The sequence below is a fragment of the Notolepis coatsorum genome, assembly GCF_963971535.1.
Source record: "Notolepis coatsorum genome assembly, chromosome: 10".
Lineage (NCBI taxonomy): Eukaryota > Metazoa > Chordata > Actinopteri > Aulopiformes > Paralepididae > Notolepis > Notolepis coatsorum.
The window spans coordinates 126,158,229-126,178,808 of NC_140174.1; the positions used below are offsets into that span (position 1 = coordinate 126,158,229).

General features: G+C 48.9%; 1 protein-coding gene across 1 annotated transcript in view; it reads left to right on the top strand.

Annotated features, from left to right (window-relative positions):
* Positions 1–20,580, top strand: part of LOC311235712 (transducin-like enhancer protein 4) — a gene marked incomplete at both ends in the record, with an annotated part of 199,679 nt that overhangs the window by 127,036 nt on the left and 52,063 nt on the right. The window contains 3 exons of the mRNA XM_084323178.1: positions 15,609–15,662; positions 16,409–16,561; positions 18,829–18,961. Coding sequence (XP_084179304.1) covers positions 15,609–15,662; positions 16,409–16,561; positions 18,829–18,961 — 340 coding nt within the window. The remainder of the gene's footprint in view (positions 1–15,608; positions 15,663–16,408; positions 16,562–18,828; positions 18,962–20,580) is intronic.

Consider the following 20,580-nt stretch of genomic DNA (forward strand, 5'->3'; position numbering starts at 1 on the left):
TATCTATTTGCTTTGGGTGCTTTGATTTGTGGAGCGGATAACAGCCAACGCCGGTGAGTGTTGGAATTACCCCCGAGAGGAGCCCAGGTGAGACGGCGCTCAACCCAGACCGAGGCCGCCTCGCTTCTCCTTCGTTGTGGACCTACAGCCTACAGCTACCGTCTACAAGAGGGCCCAAGTGTATTCATCTGTGGATCAAGATCCTGCGGGCACTGTGTTCTGTACCTGAATTCTCCCCAGGAATCGTTGGCCAGATGGGATGCAGCTGACGGCTCTCCAACCCCCCCCCCCTACTGACTTACAACCAGCAGGACCCCTTTAGTATCCCGCTATAATCCTTAAGTACCATCGCTATAGTTCCCTAAAGAACCAGGTTGTATACTTGCTTCCTGCGTAACCAGAGATTGGACATTCAGTGTTGATTTGCCTACGAATACTCATTTGCCTTACAAGTGCATTCAAATCATAAATGTAATTAAGTGAATGTTGTATATACCTTTTGCTATATTAAACCTTCGACTGTTATATTTGTGTGGACCTGATTTCATATGTGGGAAAGTGTTCATCATACTTAGATATCGTGTACTGTATGGCCAGAAGTTAAAGTACATCAAGCGGTAGTGGTTTAATGATACCATACTTATCAATACAGTCAGGGAATTGTACCCCTCAGTTACAATAGTAATAAGCTATACCTGACACAACCTGTTATCATATATTGTGTAACTGAGGAGTACAATTCCCTGACTGTATTGAGAGTATGGTATCATTAAACCACTACTTAGTTATGTACTTTAATTACTGGCCATACAGTACATGGTATATCTGGTGAACACCCACACAAGAATACGGCAATGACAAAGAAAGTTCTAGTTAGAGGTATTTATTATTAGAGCAGCAACGGTAGGTTACAGATTGAGAATTATGATTGCGCTTGTAAGGCGAAGGTCAAGAGCGTAAGTCCATGAGAATAGTAAGATGGGTATAACTGACGCCACCTGTAGCATAAGAATTACATAAGGCACACTCGTAGTCAGCTGGAGACACTAGGGGGTTCCCTCCGGTTGTAAGCCGGCAGGGTAGAGGAATGTTCGGGAGCAAAGTCTGGATCAACGCGGAATAACGAGGCTCCAGATACAGGAGCCAGTGCAATACTCCCTTGGTCCGTAGACAAAGCAACAGCTATACTCCAGTATGCACGACAGCATGGATGAAAGCTAGCCAGCCTCTGTGGTCCTAGAGGCGGGCTCGAGGGTGCTCCTCACAGGGTAGATCCCACACAGCAGTGGGGTAGACGGTTCTCTGCTCCAGCAGCCACAGTACCAAAGCAATATAATCCAGCCGGAAAAGGCTCTGCATTCGCCGGTGTAGGTTCTCCGGTGTACATATCCAACGGTTCTCGTCTAGGACTCCTCGGGTGGTGGCGCGAGTTTAGGCCGCCCAGCCTGGATAAGTGCACTAGCTAGAGGTACGACGAACCGGTGGTAATGATGGTCACGGAGAACGGTAGCCGCACGATACACTATAAATAATGGACTATTACTTCACAATAGAATAAGTCGAACTCGACGATACAGCGTTAAACTCTGACACTTTAGCTATCTATTCGCACGCGGTTCTCAAGGCTCTATTCAGGGACAAAGAGGCCCACTTCACGGCACGTTGTATCGTGGTGAAGGCTTCAACTTTTAGGATACTCTACTGCTGTATCCACCTGCGACGTAGGTGAATAATCTAGTGCCAACCTCAGTTCTGTCTCGTATCACTGCGCAAACCTGGACATGTTGAGACATGCCTTGGCGGTGGCTTTGAACTTGCCATTGGGGGTATGGCCGTTGGCGCCTAGGGGTCGCTGTCCAATAGGAGAACGAATATTATGGTCTGGCTTGTGCCTAGGTAAAGGGATATTCCGTGTATATATATAAAGAATATACAAGGGATATCAGACGATATACAAATATTATACAAGGTATCTCAAGTAATAAATATATATATTCGGTTTAATCTGATCCTTTGTAACAGCCGCCTCCTAATTAGTCTGCACCTAATTAGATAAGCAGAGACAGATTAACCGTCTTGTCAACTACTCAATGTCCGTTGTGGGGAGTAGGGCAATTCACAAAGTCAGTGGGTCATGGTCGTCATCAAGGGAGTCAGGGAGCTTTGGCAACTCTATCAGCCTCGCCACGGGTCGGGTGTATGTCCGTCCCTGGACGAGAACTTCTGCCGCTCTGACCTTTCCGTCGGCACCAGTGATCACTTTGCTTACGCGGCCGGCCGGCCACATAGCTCTGGGTAGTGACTGGTCTATGATCATGACGACTGTGCCCTCCGTCAAGTTGTCTCTTTCTTTTACCCATTTCTGGCGGGTCTGTAGAGACGGTAGATAGTGGAGGAGGAAACTGTTCCAAAACTTGTCAGCCAATACTTGACTGTACCTCCACATTCTTCGGCCGTTCGCTTCCTCAGGTCTGTACACCGTCTGTGGGAGCGCGGGGTCCAGCCGCCCCATCAAGAGAGTGTTGGGGGTGACTGGGTCGACATCTGCTACATCACTTGAGACGTAACCGAGGGGCTTTGAGTTCAATACTCCCTCGATCTCTGTGAGGACTGTCGTGAGGACTTCTTCAGCCACGGTCTGGGCCCCAAGCACGGCGTACAGGGCTGTCTTTATTGAACGTACTTCTCGTTCCCAGGTTCCCCCGAAGTGAGGGGCGTTCGGGGGGTTAAACTGGAAGTCAATCTGAGAGGGAGCGAGGTGGGTCTTAAGTTCTGGGCCCATAGCTTGGAAGCTCTCTCTCAGCTCTCTTTCTCCGCCTTTGAAGTTTGTCCCGTGATCAGACAATAATATAGACGGTTTTCCTTTCCGCGCTGTGAATCTCCGTAAGGCCATAAGGAATGAGTCCGTACTCATGGTTGGAAGGAGTTCTATGTGTATCGCTCAGGTGGTCATGCATTTGAATACAATACCCCACCTCTTCTCCGTCCCTCTTCCTTTCTTCACATACAGCGGGCCGAAGCAGTCCATACCGGTGGAGTGAAAGGGCTTGTCGCCAAGTCGGAGGCGACAGGGAGGTAGGTCAGCCATCCTGGGTATACTGGGCTGTGCTCGCCACTTGCGACAGTCTAGACAGGTCCGCTGGAAGCGTCGTACTGCTTCTCTTCCTTGCAGTATCCAATAGCGACGTCTGATCTCAGCGAAGACTCTCTCTGCCCCAGCGTGGTGCACATCCTCGTCGTATTTCTTTATGATGAGCTCTGTGACCTTGTGTCGGCTGTTGAGAACTATAGGGAACTTGACGTCATCCGTTAAGTCCGGGGCCCTTCTCAGACGACCACCCACTCTGATGAGATCATGGGCTTCGCGCTCAGGGGCCAAGTGGAGCAGTCTGCTGTCTGACGGGACTGGCTTTGATCCCTGCAGACAGTCTAGCTCGTCGGGGAACGAGTCTCTTTGGGCTCGCTGTAGCAGAAGGAGTTCTGCTTCTTCGTAATTAGCTGCATTAATGTCAGTAGTGGAGGGAACCTCAGGGTGGTGCCACAGGAATGTCTTTAACTGCGCACTCTCAAGGGTGGGGCAGTCGTCTATGTTAGGGTCGGTGGGGACTGGTGTGTGCGTCAACCCACAGAACATAGATTTCTTCATCTCTGCTTCCTCTTGACTAGCCTCCCGTGGGGTGGGGTTAGGCCACTCTTCTTCCGGGAGCTTGAGGAACTCGGGACCGTCACTGTAGATATTGTGACGTGTGAGGTCATCTAGGGACATCCCCCGTGTGATGACATCTGCTGGGTTCTGTTTTGTGTCCACGTACCTCCAGCATGCTGATTCTGTTAAATCTTGGATCACTGTGATTCTGACTCCCACGAAGACCTTGTATCTACACAAATCGGACTGGATCCATGTGAGTACGGTCATGGAGTCTGACCACAGGATTGTTCTTTGCACCGGGATGGTGAGTTCACGTTGGATTAACGTGGCGAGTTGCGCTCCTACTAGGGCTGCGCAGAGCTCTAGACGCGGGATCGATTGTTGCTTGCGGGGGGCTATCCTTGAACGAGCCAGGATGAAGGCGGTATGTATTTCTCCTCCCTCCTCTCGGGCCCGCAAGTAAGCCACCGAGCCGTAGGCTACTTCTGAGGCGTCGCTGAAGACGTGCAGGTCCATCTGGCACGTCTCCAGCCGCACTGTGGGTGGGAAGTAGCTGCGGCGTATGTTGACACCTGGGAGCGAGTTGAGTTATTTTTCCCACTCTCTCCATGTGGAAGCAAGGTGGTCGGGTATGGGGTCGTCCCAGCCCTGGTCCTTGTCCCACAGCTCTCGCACAATCATTTTTGCCCTGGTGGTGTAAGGTAAGATACATCCCAACGGGTCATATTGTCTGGCGAGTGTTCTGTATACACTCCGTCTGGTGGTCGGTAGTGAAATCGACCTTCCCTGCCCCTTGGTCAGGGGTGTGTGTCTGTAATGGAGCGAGTCTGTTTTGAAGCGCCAGACTAGTCCTAATGTCATTTCTTGGGCTTCACCTGGGATGGTCGCCATCCAGGTCTCGCTGCTTGCTGCCTTGTTCTCTGGGGAGAGGCTGCGCAGTACTTGAGGGTCGCTGCTGGCCCACTGCCGGAGATCAAAGCCGCCTTTGATCAGGGAGGCGCGGAGCTTGAGTAGGAGGGCCTCGGCCTCTTCTGGCGTCGAGACGCTTTGCAGACAGTTGTCCACGTAGAAACTCCTCTCTACACTTTGTCGGACCTCCTCGTCAGCTGCTGGGTCCTCTGCGACATGTTTTTGCAGTGCGAACGTAGCACAGCATGGGCTGCATGTGGTTCCGAAAGGGAGGACCTCCCATTGGTAGATGGATGGTTGCTCATCCCCGATCCTCTCTCTCCATAAGAACCGCAGCAGGGGCTTGTCCTCTTCCACTAGTCGCACCTGCAGGAACATCCCTTTGATGTCGCCGCTGATGGCCACCTTGTTTTGGCGGAAACGTAGCAACACGCCTAGTAGAGAGGGGCCGAGTGTTGGACCAGGCTAGAGTTCTTTATTCAGATTCTGTAGTCCGATCTGGTAGCTGCAGTTGAACACAATACGATCCTTGCCGTTGTGGTGGACCTTGTGGTGGGGCACGTACCATGATTTGGTCGTCTGATCGGCCTCTTGAATGTCAATTTTCTTTATGTGTCCCGCTGTGATTAGCTTGTCAATCTCAGCGCGGTACACAGTGGCTTGAGCGGGGTCTCTGGCTAGACGCCGCTCGGTGTTCAGTAGATATCGCTCCGTCGCTTCTTTTGAGGCATGGAAGGTGGGCATACCCTCTCGCCTCAAGAGTGGAGTTGCGTATCTCATCACTCCATTGACCTCGACTCTCTTTGTCCTCTGCTCGAGGAGGGCTATGGCATAAGTGTCTTCCTTTGAACGAATGTGTTTTTTTTCGTTCTTAAAGGGCATTGTGTTTAGTGTCCATAGCCTCTCGACGTGCTGTAAAAGGGTGGTGTCTTCTTCTGTCATTCTGGAGTGGAGGCAGCGAGTGGCTGCTGGTCGGTTGGGAGACCTGGAGAGGGGGCCTTGTAGTGTCCATCCTAGGCGGGTCTCGACTGCTGCTGGACAGCCTCTGGGCCCGATGTGGACCCGGTCCGTTGGGACGATGAGGTGTGTGTGGTCGGATCCTATGAGCAGGGTCGGGGTGGCACCGTCGATGAGCGGTATAGGTAGTTGACGTAGGTGCACGTATTTTTCCATCAGCTTGGGGATGGGGTAGGTGTACTGTGACAGGCCTATGTCTTGGCTGGTGAAAGCGTTAGTAATCCTATACTGCCTCTCTGGCTGCCCGCTTGCTGCGATAGTGAAGGAGACGTTTTCACCCTTTATTGTCTTCAGGTCTCTTCTTATAGTACGAATTGTCATTGTTTCTTCGCTCCCCCGCAGACCCAGCTGGGCTGCAGCGGATGCGAGGAGGAGAGTATTTTCTGACCCATCGTCAAGGACGGCGTAAGTGTCCATGACCTTGTCCTCGTAGCTTAATATCACTCGGACCACTTTCAAGAGCACTCGGGAGCTCCCGCTGCTGGCGGGGTCGATATACATGACGTTTACTCTGGTGCTGCTTGGGGGTGCGAGTTTCTTCCTGTTGCTGTCATGCAAGACGTCCAAGTGGGCGCCGTCACACCTGCTGCACCTCTTCTTCAAGCGGCACTCGGCTGCCATATGGCTGCGCGCACAGCGGTAACAGCGGCGGTTGGCTTTGATCCACTGACTCACCTCGTCGGCGGTCATCTTCTTGAAAGTGTCACATTGAGACAGCCAATGTTCTTTCTCGCAGTACTGGCATACAATCTTCCACTTCTCTTTCGTCGAGGGGGTGTTGTGGTTCTTGTGCCGCGGTACTGATTCGGCTTGGTGCATGACGGTCACCAACCGGCGGTTATCGTTGGATCTCCGAGGTCCATCTCTTGGGCTTGGTCCACTCCGCACGAACGTATCCAGTCGTAGGCTGCTGACTTCTCTCGCGAGGAAGTCGGCCAGGTCTAGGAGGGATGGCTCGGGACCGTCGGGATCACGGTGGTCTCTCTGCCGCCTAAAGCGCTCTTGGCGGGCTGGAGGGAGCTTCTCTAATATTCGCTCTACATTAGAGTTAGCATACAGTTCGTGTCTCCCTTTTTCCTTTTGGGACCCCAGCATCCCTACCAGGGATTGTACCTTGATAGAGAGGTCATCCAATGATCGATTGTCTGTGGCTGGGGGGAGACGATCAATATTCCTTATTTCTTGTATCACGTAGTCCCATATGCGTCCATAACGCTGGTCGAGGGCTACTAGAGCCGCGGTGTATGGGGTACTTGAGTTGGAATATGCCAGTGCTATATTATGCGCTCTGGGCACCTTGAGATGCTTGAGGAGGATAGCATATTTGTACGACTCATCAGGGACGTCGGACATCATAGTCTCTAAGCACATCCGTAATTCCGTGTACTGTGCTCTGTCCTCGTGCGTAAAGTCCGGGAACATCGGTGTGCCAAGGTGCGATGCCATGGATGGCTGGCACATCGGTTAGCGTTGGGGGAGAGGCCTCCTGGGCGAGTCTCCCCGTACGTGTTGTCGTGGGCTGGTACTTGGTGGGTACCAAGGCCCGGGTACCCAGGTGCTGTTCCTCGGTGCTGGCTGTGCGTCAAACTCACCCTTGAGTTGAGTCGGGGGTTTGTAGCGCAGTGCCTCGGGGGTGAAGTCTGGGCTGTACTGGACCTCCTGGTCCTGTGGAGTACGTTGCTGCTGGTGGGCTTGACCTTCCTCCTCTTCCTCTGCTAGGTCTTCTAGGTCTTGAAGTCGTCTATTCAGTCTCTCGGCGGCATAGGCCGGTTCTTCCCGGTTGCTGGGTCTCGTATGGACCGGTCGGGGAGGGGGTTCGGAGACGTGGATAGGATCTTTCTGTTGGCCGGGCTCCGGGTCACTTGGTCGGGTAGGGGAAGGTGCCCTAGACCCTTGTCGTGATGATGCCCTGGAGCTCTGTGCGGAGAGAGGGGGTGTCGCCCTGGCAATCAATTGCTCCATTATCTGCGCCTGTAGCCGGTCGTGCTCTGCTTCGCGCTTGATGTGAGCGATGTCGCGCTCTGCTTCGTGCTGGGCTTGGGCTGCGTCGCGCTGTGCATCGGCGGCGGCGCGCTGGGCATCGGCGCGGTCTCTTTCAATATTATCTTCCGTCTGGAGGCGTCTGGTCTCCAGGCGTATGCGGTCGTCTTCACTCCTTTGCTGCGCCTGGAAGCGCTCTCGCTGGGTTGCAGAGTGTTCGCGTTCACTAAGGGCTTGCGCTTGGAGTTGCGCGTGAAGGCGCTCTCGTTGGTCTGCAGATTGTTCGCGCTCACTCAGTTGTTGAGCCTGCAGGCGTTCTCTTTCCATGGTAGAGTGTTCGCGCTCACTTAGTTGTTGCGCCCGGAGGTGCTCTTGTTCCATGGAAGAATGTTTGCGCTCACTAAGCGTCTGTGCTTGGAGTCGATCGCGTTCAGTGGAGGCTGCCAGGGTGGCGATGAATGCCTGCGCCAGCATCTTGTCCGCTTCGCTGGGGGGAGACACTAATGGAGGTGATCGGCTTCTGACAGTGCTCGTTGGAGATCTGTTCTCTTGGCGCGCCCCGAGGTCTATCTCCTGGGCGCGCTTCTCTTCTGGTAGTGGGTCGGGTTCTGTCCCTGGAGCGCTTTCTTTATCCTGGAGCTCTCCGGGGACTGTCCCGTTGACGTTGTCTGGGGGTATAGTCATGTCATGTCCCCCCTGGTCCCCCCCGTGAGCTTGGTCAGTTACGTTAGAACCCACTAGGGTCTCTACTGGCAGGGTCGCCTGGTCGGTAGGATTTGACATGCTTTTACTATCCGCTTTTTCCGTATTTAACGTCTGTATAAAGCTAGGTATTAGACTGACAGCGTATTCCTCTAGGTAGGGAGGTGGCTGACGTCTGCGCTGCGGGCGTTCTAGCTTAGGAGAGCCGCTTGGGGAGTGTTCACCGCTGGCCATGGTTAATATCAATATTATATTTAGATATTACACTGATATTTCTCCGGCTCGAAGGACCAATTGTAACTGAGGGGTACAATTCCCTGACTGTATTGAGAGTATGGTATCATTAAACCACTACTTAGTTATGTACTTTAATTACTGGCCATACAGTACATGGTATATCTGGTGAACACCCACACAAGAATACGGCAATGACAAAGAAAGTTCTAGTTAGAGGTATTTATTATTAGAGCAGCAACGGTAGGTTACAGATTGAGAATTATGATTGCGCTTGTAAGGCGAAGAACACTTAAAGTAGGTCAAGAGCGTAAGTCCATGAGAATAGTAAGATGGGTATAACTGACGCCACCTGTAGCATAAGAATTACATAAGGCACACTCATAGTCAGCTGGAGACACTAGGGGGTTCCCTCCGGTTGTAAGCCGGCAGGGTAGAGGAATGTTCGGGAGCAAAGTCTGGATCAACGCGGAATAACGAGGCTCCAGATACAGGAGCCAGTGCAATACTCCCTTGGTCCGTAGACAAAGCAACAGCTATACTCCAGTATGCACGACAGCATGGATGAAAGCTAGCCAGCCTCTGTGGTCCTAGAGGCGGGCTCGAGGGTGCTCCTCACAGGGTAGATCCCACACAGCAGTGGGGTAGACGGTTCTCTGCTCCAGCAGCCACAGTACCAAAGCAATATAATCCCGCCGGAAAAGGCTCTGCATTCGCCGGTGTAGGTTCTCCGGTGTACATATCCAACGGTTCTCGTCTAGGACTCCTCGGGTGGTAGCGCGAGTTTAGGCCGCCCAGCCTGGATAAGTGCACTAGCTAGAGGTACGACGAACCGGTGGTAATGATGGTCACGGAGAACGGTAGCCGCACGATACACTATAAATAATGGACTATTACTTCACAATAGAATAAGTCGAACTCGACGATACAGCGTTAAACTCTGACACTTTAGCTATCTATTCGCACGCGGTTCTCAAGGCTCGTTGTATCGTGGTGAAGGCTTCAACTTTTAGGATACTCTACTGCTGTATCCACCTGCGACGTATTTATACGTAAGGTGAATAATCTAGTGCCAACCTCAGTTCTGTCTCGTATCACTGCGCAAACCTGGACATGTTGAGACATGCCTTGGCGGTGGCTTTGAACTTGCCATTGGGGGTATGGCCGTTGGCGCCTAGGGGTCGCTGTCCAATAGGAGAACGAATATTATGGTCTGGCTTGTACCTAGGTAAAGGGATATTCCGTGTATATATATAAAGAATATACAAGGGATATCAGACGATATACAAATATTATACAAGGTATCTCAAGTAATAAATATATATATTCGGTTTAATCTGATCCTTTGTAACATATTGTATATATATATTCAACCGACCTTCTACTACTGGAGCCCAAAGCTCAAAACAGCCTGGATATAAAAATAAAAGCATACAAGAAGTTAGTTAAGGACCCGATCACCGTTGAATTGTGCAAACCGATGTCACTTAAACAGCAACAACAACCAAAATACGTAAACATTAACGGGTCTCGAGGGCGGCTAGGTGGTGTAGTGGTCTAAGGCACTCGCCACCAGTGTGGAGACGCTAGGATTCGCGTGTTCGAATCCAGCTCTCCACATTGTTTTTCAGTTTGGCTGGTCGTCCGCAGTAATACACATTGGCCGTATTACGGGGAGGGAAAACTGAAGGGTGGGGATCGAACGTTGTGAACAAGCGACTCCTACAAGTCGGTTGGTGCGCCTGCGCAGTAGAATCAGGAAGTGTCGGGGGCAGCGTGAGCCTCCCACGCGTTACTCCTCGACACTGAGAGATCGAGCTGCGCAGGTGAAAAGATGCGACTGCTGTTACCTCAAGTACCGGAGGGGACTTGTGCTATGTATGACTTAGTCCACATTGCAGCCGGCTTGTGGGAGGCAAGAAACAGCGTTCGTGACAGGGGAGGGTTGAAATTGGATGATACGAAATTGGGATGGGAGAAAAATATAGAAAAATGGGAGAAAAAGTGGATCAAAAAAAAAAAAACATTAACGGGTCTCGAATGTCTTGGCGCGGGCGATAGACACATCCTGCTAGCTAGCCCGAGGCTAGCGCGTAAGCCAGTGATGAATCCGGCTAGCACGCTAGAATCTGTTATGTACATTGTCCAGCTAGCTCGCTAGCTTTCATAGAGGCGACACACACGTACGACCATGAGGTCAGCATTAGCAAGTAACAGAAGTCATTGGGATGCCCCGCTAGTTTGGATGGGCAGTGGACAGTTAGCCTGTCTGGGCATGACAACAAGCATTTGTGAGTAGTCCGCCCTATCAATGTATTCAGGCCCACATCGCCAAGTCACTCACCCGACATAGATATCAAGCTACAGTCTCGGCTATCCCCCCGAGATATTCCTCCGCTTTAGCCAACGACCAAAATGAACGCAGATCATCGCCCTTACCCAGCACAGATAATTTCGCGGGAGCGAATAGCGTAGGCCTCAGGCCTAGTTTCCATAGCCTGGACATCACCACTTTGTATTCGCCTCTCTGTGCTTGAACCTCCGGCGTAAAGTCTTCGAAAATGGCCACTTTGTGATCGCCGAGACTTAGTTTACCCCTTCTGGCACGGGCCGACCGCATGATGAGCTCCCTCTGCTGAAGCCTGTTTAGCTTGACAATGATAGGCCTCGGCTCTTTGTTCACTCCAGGACTGGTCTTGCCCGCTCTGTAGGCCGACTCACATACGGGAGGGCTGGGGAGGACATCTTTCCCCAGTATTTTCTGCAACAAATCCGGCATGGTCTCCGAGAGACGGCCTCCCTCATTGCCCTCCGGTACACCAACAATCCTGATGTTGTAGTGTCTCTCCCGGGACTGCATTTCCACAATTACCGACTGTAGTTTGGCAACTTCAGCCTGCCTAGCCAGCAGGGAGGTCTCCAGACACGCCAGCCTCTCGCCCTGTAGTGAGGCCTCTGTCGTTAGCGTGGCTAGTTCGTTAGCATTAGCCTAGGAGACAGCATGCAGCGACTCCATCTTGTCTCTCAACGGGTCGACCGCCAACCTAATTTCCTCTGACATCTCTCGATGAAGGGTATCAAAAAATTCCGCCTGCACTTTTCTTTGTGTTTCAGCGAAGCGTATCTCAAAGTCTGCATGGAGTTTGGTCATGACCGAGAGAACAGCTTCACTTATCTCACTGATACCGGGCGAAGGCGAGGGTAGATCCGGTGGCAGTTTGCCGGCTGGGGTGCTCATGGATCTGGGCTCCACTGACATCGCAGAAAGTTGAAAAAAGTCGACGAAAGTAGTTGAAACTCGACGACTCAACAAGCAGACAAATAACAAATAAAAATAAAATAAAGACTAATGGGGAGAAAAGTATATTTTGCACGATAGAAGGGAGCTCACGTGAAACACGTCTCACTCCATGAACGCCTAGCTCCGCCCCCCGGGTTAGTCACTATGTAAGGGTTAGGGTTAGTCACTATGTGAGGGTTAGGGTTAGTCACTATGTGAGGGTTAGGGTTAGTCACTATGTGAGGGTTAGGGTTAGTCACTATATCCCTTTTACACCGGCCAGGCTGCGTGAATACTTTCGGCAGCCAACATGCCCTTCCGCGTTGCTCTGATTGGCCGAGCACGCGCATGCGCATGAGCCGCGACAAGCTCCTCAGCCAGGCAGGAATACTAAACTCCGCTTAACGCAATTTATATAGCATTTATGTAGCCACTGGTTCATTCACGATTTTTTATTGGTTTGTCATGACAAACCAATTACATAATCCAACATATGTGTAAAGAAACAACATATTCCAGTTAACGGTATATTTTTTTAATGATTCGTTACGGCGTAATCAATACTTCCATTTGTATAAATTGCGTTAAGGGGAGTTTAGTATTCCTGCCTGGCTGAGGAGCTTGTCGCGGCTCATGCGCATGCGCGCGCTCGGCCAATCAGAGCAACGCGGAAGGGCATGTTGGCTGCCGAAAGTATTCACGCGGCCAGGCTCCGTTCTGGAGCCGGTTCCCGAACGTAATCTCGCACCGGCCGGGGCGTTCAGACCGGGATTAATTGTTTCAGAACGTGATAAATCGGTGCTCAGCTGGCACCGAAAAATAGTTAGTTTTTCCTCGCGAACCGTGACGTCAACAGTGGGCGTGTCATATTCTAGGCTGTGTGAAGACAAGTGAACGGGGGAAAGTAGCGAGTCGGCATTGCACTCAACAGGAAGCGATTTGCGACTGCTCTCAAAACAAGATTAGATTTAAATGTATTGTTATGATACAGCACAAGTACAATACACCATCCAACCAGAGTGGATAAAGAAATGCTCCAGAAATGCACAGAGAAAGGCTTAGCGAGCCTCAACGCGCGAGCGCACACACAAAAGCACACACGCACACACACGCACTGTATACGTTTGAAATGAATCGTTCCAGCAAAGTAGGCTTCTATTATTCGAATTACTGTTTTAATGGGTATCATAGTATTAAGTCCTACTGTAGAACATGACATATTAGCATGACATCTGATTTATTAATGCCAATACAAAAAATTTGGGACAAACGCAATTGGCACAAGTGTAAATGATGGATTAGTCACTCAGTTTTAACATCTGACTGATTAGTTCAGCTTGTTAGTCCACTGGCTGAGGATCCTATGGTCACAGGTTTAAATCACTCTTGGTTCAAATTTTTTTTCTTTTTTTACGTTTAATTAATTTATCCACTCTGGTTGGATGGTGTGTATATATAGTATGTATTGTGCTGTATAATGACAATACATTTTAATCGAATCTCATTTTGAAATCGCTACGCTGCCTATGGACACGACAGTGGCAGACAGCTTCGGAGGTGATTGCATTGCACCATGCTGATCCACTCAACAGGTAGTGATTTCAAAATGAGATTTGATTCAAATGTATTGTCATTATACAGCACAATACATACATATACTTGTATACAAGATGTGTTACAGTATGTGAATCAACCCAGTGAACCAAATCTGCTGTGTATACTAGTGATGTGACGATTCATCGATTTGCATCGGTGCGCCGGCATACACGTTCACGATGCGAGTGCACCGGTGGAATAAGTCCGCATCGACAAAATTTCAGGCTGAACTCGCGATGCATCTTGTTGTAGCGTCTTTGCATCGGTCAAAACCGATGCATTCATATAATTTCCTCTCATCCACTGCACACACAACAGATACTATTGCTAAGGCGAGAGCCGCGTCACAGTTATCAAAAAAAAAAGTGGAAGAGACATGAATAGAATTGATCAACATGGCTAACGCTAGTTAGCCGTTCAGCTAACGCTAAACTAGTGTCTAACTAACTAACTAACGTGACTCTGCAACACCAGTTCCATTAGTGAGGAGGGGGGGGGGTATATTGAAGACGCTTGACAGGGGGTCCACATCTCAGAGGACCTGACATGGTCAACACACATAGACACAGTAGTAAAGAAAGCGAAGCAGCGCCTCTACCACCTGAGACAGTTAAGGAAGTTCAGAGTATCGGGGAAGATACTCCAGTCCTTCTACTCAGGAGCTGTAGAGAGCATCTTGACCGGAAACATCACTGCCTGGTATGGGAACAGCACGGCACAGGACAAGAAGGCCCTACAGAGAGTGGTGCGCTCAGCCGAGCGTACCACGGGTATTGCGCTACCTCCCCTGCAGGCTCTATACAACAAGAGGTGCAAATCCAGAGCCTGCAGGATAATGAAAGACCCCCACCACCCCAATAACAGCCTGTTCCAGCTGCTGAGGTCAGGCAGACGCCTGCGAACTCCAGCTACTAGGACGGAGAGGCTTAGGCTAAGCTTCTTCCCCCAGGCCATCAGAGCCTTGAACAATGAACATTGAGAGACACAGAAACTGAACTATCCACACACAAGCACATACACGACACGCACGCTGAGCACGCTCACACACTAGCAGCCACTTTAACACTCATGCCGCACACACGCACACTTATGGCCAGAGGAAAGGCCACTTAAAGTAGTATAACATCAGGAACAGTGTATTGCACTACTAAAGCTACCTAGCATGTCCTATATGCTCTGTAAATACTAATGTACAGATACCGAGATGGCACACCATGTACCTGTTTATTGCACTGTTTTATTGGATTCTATTAATATGTTGTACCACTGTATTTTATTGGATTCTATTATATGTTGTACCACTGTATTGCACATCGTCGCGGGCAAGACCAGCCGCATTTCATTGTATACCTGTATGCCGTGACAATTAAAACTCTTGACTTGACTTGACTTGAACAGGGGTTCAAAGATAACTTCACATTTATTGGCTATTAGTTTCTTAATTATATCGCTTCATGCATCAGGCATATCCAGGCAGGCTCCGTGTGTTGTTGACGTGTGGACATCCTAGTCTAGTGTGTGTGACATCATCAACTGTCGACGGCAACTCAGACGGGGAGGGGCTGTCTCTCTCTCTCTCTCTCTCTCTCTCTCTCTCTCTCTCTCTCTCTCTCTCTCTCTCTCTCTGTTCAATGATTTAAAGTGGCCAAACGTTACAATATAAATAACGTTTATATAAATAAATCATTAAGTCTGCTATAAGCCATTATCCCTTTGTGTATGATTATTATTGTCTCACAGTAGTGTGTATACATTGTGTGTGTGTTTTTAGCTAAAGTGGATAGAAAGGACAGTTTATGCAAAAGTATTCTTAGGCACCCAAGAGTTTTTATATAAATTGTCTTACAGTAAATTATTTTATTTTTAATAATAATATAAGCTGCATATAAGGAATACAACCAAATCCTCTGTCATACCATAAAATTGTATCATTATTTTGCATCGTGTTGAATCGCATCGTATCGCCCCGAATCGTATTATGTTGAATTAAATCGTATCGAATCGTATCGTATCTCAACAGGGGGTGAATCGTATCGCATCGCATCGCCCGGTGCTTCAAATGTATCGTTAATGTATCGTATCGTTGGCACCGTATCGAGATGCGCATCGCATCGGCCTTGTGATGGAGATGCACATCCCTAGTGTATACGGGCATCTTTTGGCCAATCCAGAAGGTTGGTAAGCTTGATGTGGGATCTAGCATCAGTAATTGAGTGTTTATGTCTCTGATGTCCTTTCCAGGAGAGTGACGGGGAGAAGAGCGATGACAACTTGGTAGTAGATGTCTCCATTGAAGTAAGATATATTGTTCAGATAAACTGTTACAAACACGTCCACAGACAGTTGCATGTTTTTACTGAGGGGATAAAAGCGTCAGCTAGATTACTAAATGTAAACGTTAATCCAGTGATATGAGAAGGCTTGAGAAGTGATAATGTTACTCAGATAATTTGTGTAGAAAGTCACAAGTTGTCATAACTTTCACCTTAAAGGGTAACTATTTTACTATTTCTTTCACTATTTGGGCACTTTTACACAATTCCTGTGAGTCTATGGAACACCTCTGTAATATATATATATTTTTTTATTCATTGTTTTGTATTTCTAATCAAGTCCTCAAAAACAGCATTTTTCTACCTCAAGATCTCGAGCCGTTTTGAGCCTGGGCTCCTAAACCACTGTGTGCAGCTCATCATGTACCTCGCCATTATCATGCAGCGGTGTCTCTCTGACATCACAAATCATCACATTTTCAGATGACTCAGTTCAGTGAGGGTGAATATTGTGAGAGGATAATTGGAAGAATGCGCCAATATGAGAATTAGAGATATAGATCATATTAATATAAGTTCACATAGCTAGGAAACAATGCTAAACACTCAAAAAGGCCATTTATAAGATAGTTCCCCTTTAAAATGTGTTTATAAACCTACCCCTGACCCTCACCTTAACCACTCCCACTACATACAATTAAAAAATGTATGTACAAATGTTCTTCTGGGCTGTGGGATCTAGCGTCTACCTTTCCCCATCTGACACAGGATCCAATCTCGCCAAGAGGAAGTCCCGCCCACTCCCCTCATGAGAACGGATTGGACAAGAGTCGTCTGTTGAAGAAAGACCAACCCCTCAGTCCCTCCTCTGTTGCCTCCTCCAGTAGCACCCCTTCCTCCAAATCCAAAGAGGTTAACATGGTGAGTCCACAGTAGTTCAGCCATGGTCTTTTTTCTCATCTTTCTTTGCCATACCGGTTCCTGCTGTAGGTGGGCTGATAAACCCAACCCTAACCAAACCATAACCTTGTGACACGCCCACTCCTTTCAACTTTATTGTCCCTAAACCTAATCCTAGCACTTCTTTATTGTCCCTAATCCTAATCCTAGTACTTCTTTATTGTCCCTAATCCTAGCACTTCTTTATTGTCTCTAATCCTACCACTTTCTTATTGTCCCTAATCCTAGCACTTCTTCATTGTCCCTAATCCTAATCATATCAGTTCTTTATTGTCCCTAATTCTAATCCTAGCACTTCTTTATTGTCTCTAATCCTACCACTTTCTTATTGTCCCTAATCCTAGCACTTCTTCATTGTCCCTAATCCTAATCATATCAGTTCTTTATTGTCCCTAATTCTAATCCTAGCACTTCTTTATTGTCCCTAATCCTAGCACTTCTTTATTGTCCCTAATCCTAGCACTTCTTTATTGTCCCTAATCCTAGCATGCATTTATTGTCCCTAATCCTAGCATGCCTTTATTGTCCCTAATCCTAATTTTAGCACTTATTTATTGTCCTTATACCTAATCCTAGCACTTGTTTATTGTCCCTAATCCTACCACTTCTTTATTGTCCCTAATCCTAACTCTAATTCTAGCACGTCTTTGTTTTTAGGCTAATTAGTTATTAGATTAGATTCAAATGTATCGTCATTAAACAGCAGAAGTACAGTATAACGAAAAATAAATTGTCATCTAACCAGAGTGCAAAGGTAACAGGTGCAATAAGCAATATACTATGTACAAGTGATTAAATATATAACAAGTTACTGAGTAATATATACTAAACCGACTCGCTGACAGAGTGATGCAGGTATAATATACTATGGTAGTAAGCCATACCGGTCAGTGGTATAACTAGTAAGAGTGGTATGGGATAAATATACAGATATAGATATAATACAGGTATGTATACAGATCAATCAATGAACATAGATCAATAGAGCTTGTTGCCTTTTGAAGTACATTTTTTAATAACAATGCCCCTGTTTTTCAATACATTACGATATTTAAATCTGAAAATATGTGTTGCAAGCTGTATTTAATTATTTTATCATACCATACAATGGGAAGGTATGGCTTCCTGGGTGAGAGCTTGTAAGGGTAGGGGAGAGTAGGAAGAGTAGATGAGAGCTCATAAGGGTTGGAGAGAGTAGATGAGAGCTCATAAGGGTTGGAGAGAGTAGGTGAGAGCTCATAAGGGTTGCAGAGAGTAGGTGAGAGCTCATAAGGGTTGGAGAGAGTAGGTGAGAGCTCATAAGGGTTGGAGAGAGTAGATGAGAGCTCATAAGGGTTGGAGAGAGTAGATGAGAGCTCATAAGGGTTGGAGAGAGTAGGTGAGAGCTCATAAGGGTTGGAGAGAGTAGTTGAGAGCTCATAAGGGTTGGAGAGAGTAGTTGAGAGCTCATAAGGGTTGGAGAGAGTAGGTGAGAGCTCATAAGGGTTGGAGAGATTAGATGAGAGCTCATAAGGGAAGGAGAGAGTAGGTGAGAGCTCATAAGGGTTGGAGAGAGTAGGTGAGAGCTCATAAGGGTTGGAGAGAGTAGATGAGAGCTCATAAGGGTTGGAGAGAGTAGATGAGAGCTCATAAGGGTTGGAGAGATTAGATGAGAGCTCATAAGGGTTGGAGAGAGTAGTTGAGAGCTCATAAGGGTTGGAGAGAGTAGATGAGAGCTCATAAGGGAAGGAGAGAGTAGATGAGAGCTCATAAGGGTTGGAGAGAGTAGTTGAGAGCTCATAAGGGTTGGAGAGAGTAGATGAGAGCTCATAAGGGAAGGAGAGAGTAGATGAGAGCTCATAAGGGTTGGAGAGAGTAGATGAGAGCTCATAAGGGTTGGAGAGAGTAGATGAGAGCTCATAAGGGTTGGAGAGAGTAGATGAGAGCTCATACGGGTTGGAGAGAGTAGGTGAGAGCTCATAAGGGTTGCAGAGAGTAGATGAGAGCTCATAAGGGTTGGAGAGAGTAGATGAGAGCTCATAAGGGTTGGAGAGAGTAGATGAGAGCTCATAAGGGTTGGAGAGAGTAGATGAGAGCTCATAAGGGTTGGAGAGAGTAGGTGAGAGCTCATAAGGGTTGGAGAGAGTAGGTGAGAGCTCATAAGAGTAGGAAGGGAGCGCTGTGTTGAAAAAATAAATGAAATGACACCGGCCTCATACTTTATTGAGAACATTTGTTTTGTTTCTTAGAACGAGAAGTCCAGTACGCCCGTGTCCAAGTCCAGCACCAGCACCCCCACCCCACACTCTGATGCCCCCAGTACCACCCCCACCCCTGGCCTAAGGACCACGCCTGCAAAGCCAACGGGAATGGAGGCACTGGGTGAGGTTCAACGACATGTGTTTACATGTTTACATGCACATTAATGACATTATATTACATTAAAATGTATTGTCATCAAACAGCACAACTATAGTACAACTAAAAGAGGTTTGGCATCCAACCAGAGTGCAAATGTAACAGTAAAGTGCAAAAGTAATATACAATGTACAGGTGATTCGACTGGGTATAAAATAAATTAGTACTACTGAGTAATAGTGCTAATCAGATGTATGTACAGGGTTGTAGTATTAATATGTACAGTGATACTGTGAGAATGGGTTTTAAGCAGAGCCCAATCGCTGAACACGGGAGAAGAGAGAATGGAGCGTTTCAGGATATTTAATAGTATTCCCCAAGCAGACAAGAGTTACATCCAGAAATGTACAACATACGGAAGGAATGAAGGAATGTTAGACCAGGAAATAATCACACAAGAGTGTCTAGCAGGTCTTCGGACTGAGGTGTCGTACCTAGGTAATGATAATAACACCACAACGACTTCTGGTCAGCATCCTCCGGTAGAAGTAGGGTCTTGGTGATCAGGGAATGGGATACAGCTGTGAAGAGTGAGGTGCCTGGCAGCGTGTGAATCAGGAGATGAGGTGCAGCTGAGTTGAGTGACAGGGGGTGAAGGAGTGCTGACCATATATGGGCGTGAAGCCTCCGTGGTGGATGGAAGGGAGGATGAAGAGGAGTGAGGAAGGTGTGTGGTGAATGTGAAGGGGGGATGAGGAGGAGTGAAGAATGCTCTTGCTGTGATTATGACAGGACCCCCCCCTCTACGGGCGCCCCCTGGCGGCCCAGGCTTGTCAGGGTTGGCCCGATGGAAATCCCGGACGAGGTCCGGGTCCAGGATCATCTGGCGGGAGATCCAGCTGCGCTCCTCTGGGCCGTAGCCCTCCCAGTCGACCAGGTACTGGTAGCCGCGGCCGCCGCGCCGCACGCCCAGCAACTGCCGGACAATGTAGGCCGGGTGGTCGTCGATGACCAGCGGAGGGGGAGGCTCTGGAGCAGTGGGAGACAGGGGACTGGAGACCACCGGCTTCAGCTGGGAGACATGGAAAGAGGGGTGAATCCGCATATGGGAGGGGAGCTGGAGTCTGACGACTGAGGGGTTGATGAGGGACAGAATCGTGTAGGGACCAACGAAACGGGGGGTTAGTTTACGGGAAACAGACTTGAGCGGCAGGTCCAGAGACGAGAGCTATACCATCTGACCTGGTTGATAGTCGGGAGCCGGGGTCCGGTGGCGGTCGGCGACGCGACGGTTCTGGTCCGTGGAGCGGAGAAGCGCGGCCCTCGTGTCCTCCCAAATCCTCCTGCAGCGGCGAAGGTGGTCCTGTACCGATGGAACAGCGATCTCCTCCTCCTGGTCAGGGAACAGCGGGGGTTGGTAGCGGTCTCTGAAGCAGAGGGGAGTTTGGGGAGAGCAACAAAGTGCACGGCCTTCGAGAAACGGTCAACAATAGTGAGAATAATTGTGTTACCGTGTGAGGGAGGAAGGCCGGTGACGAAGTCCAGGGCGACGTGCGACCAGGGCCGACCGGGAACAGGGAGCGGACGGAGGAGCCCGGCGGGTTGTCGGTGGGAAGCCTTTCCACGAGCACAGACGGTGCATG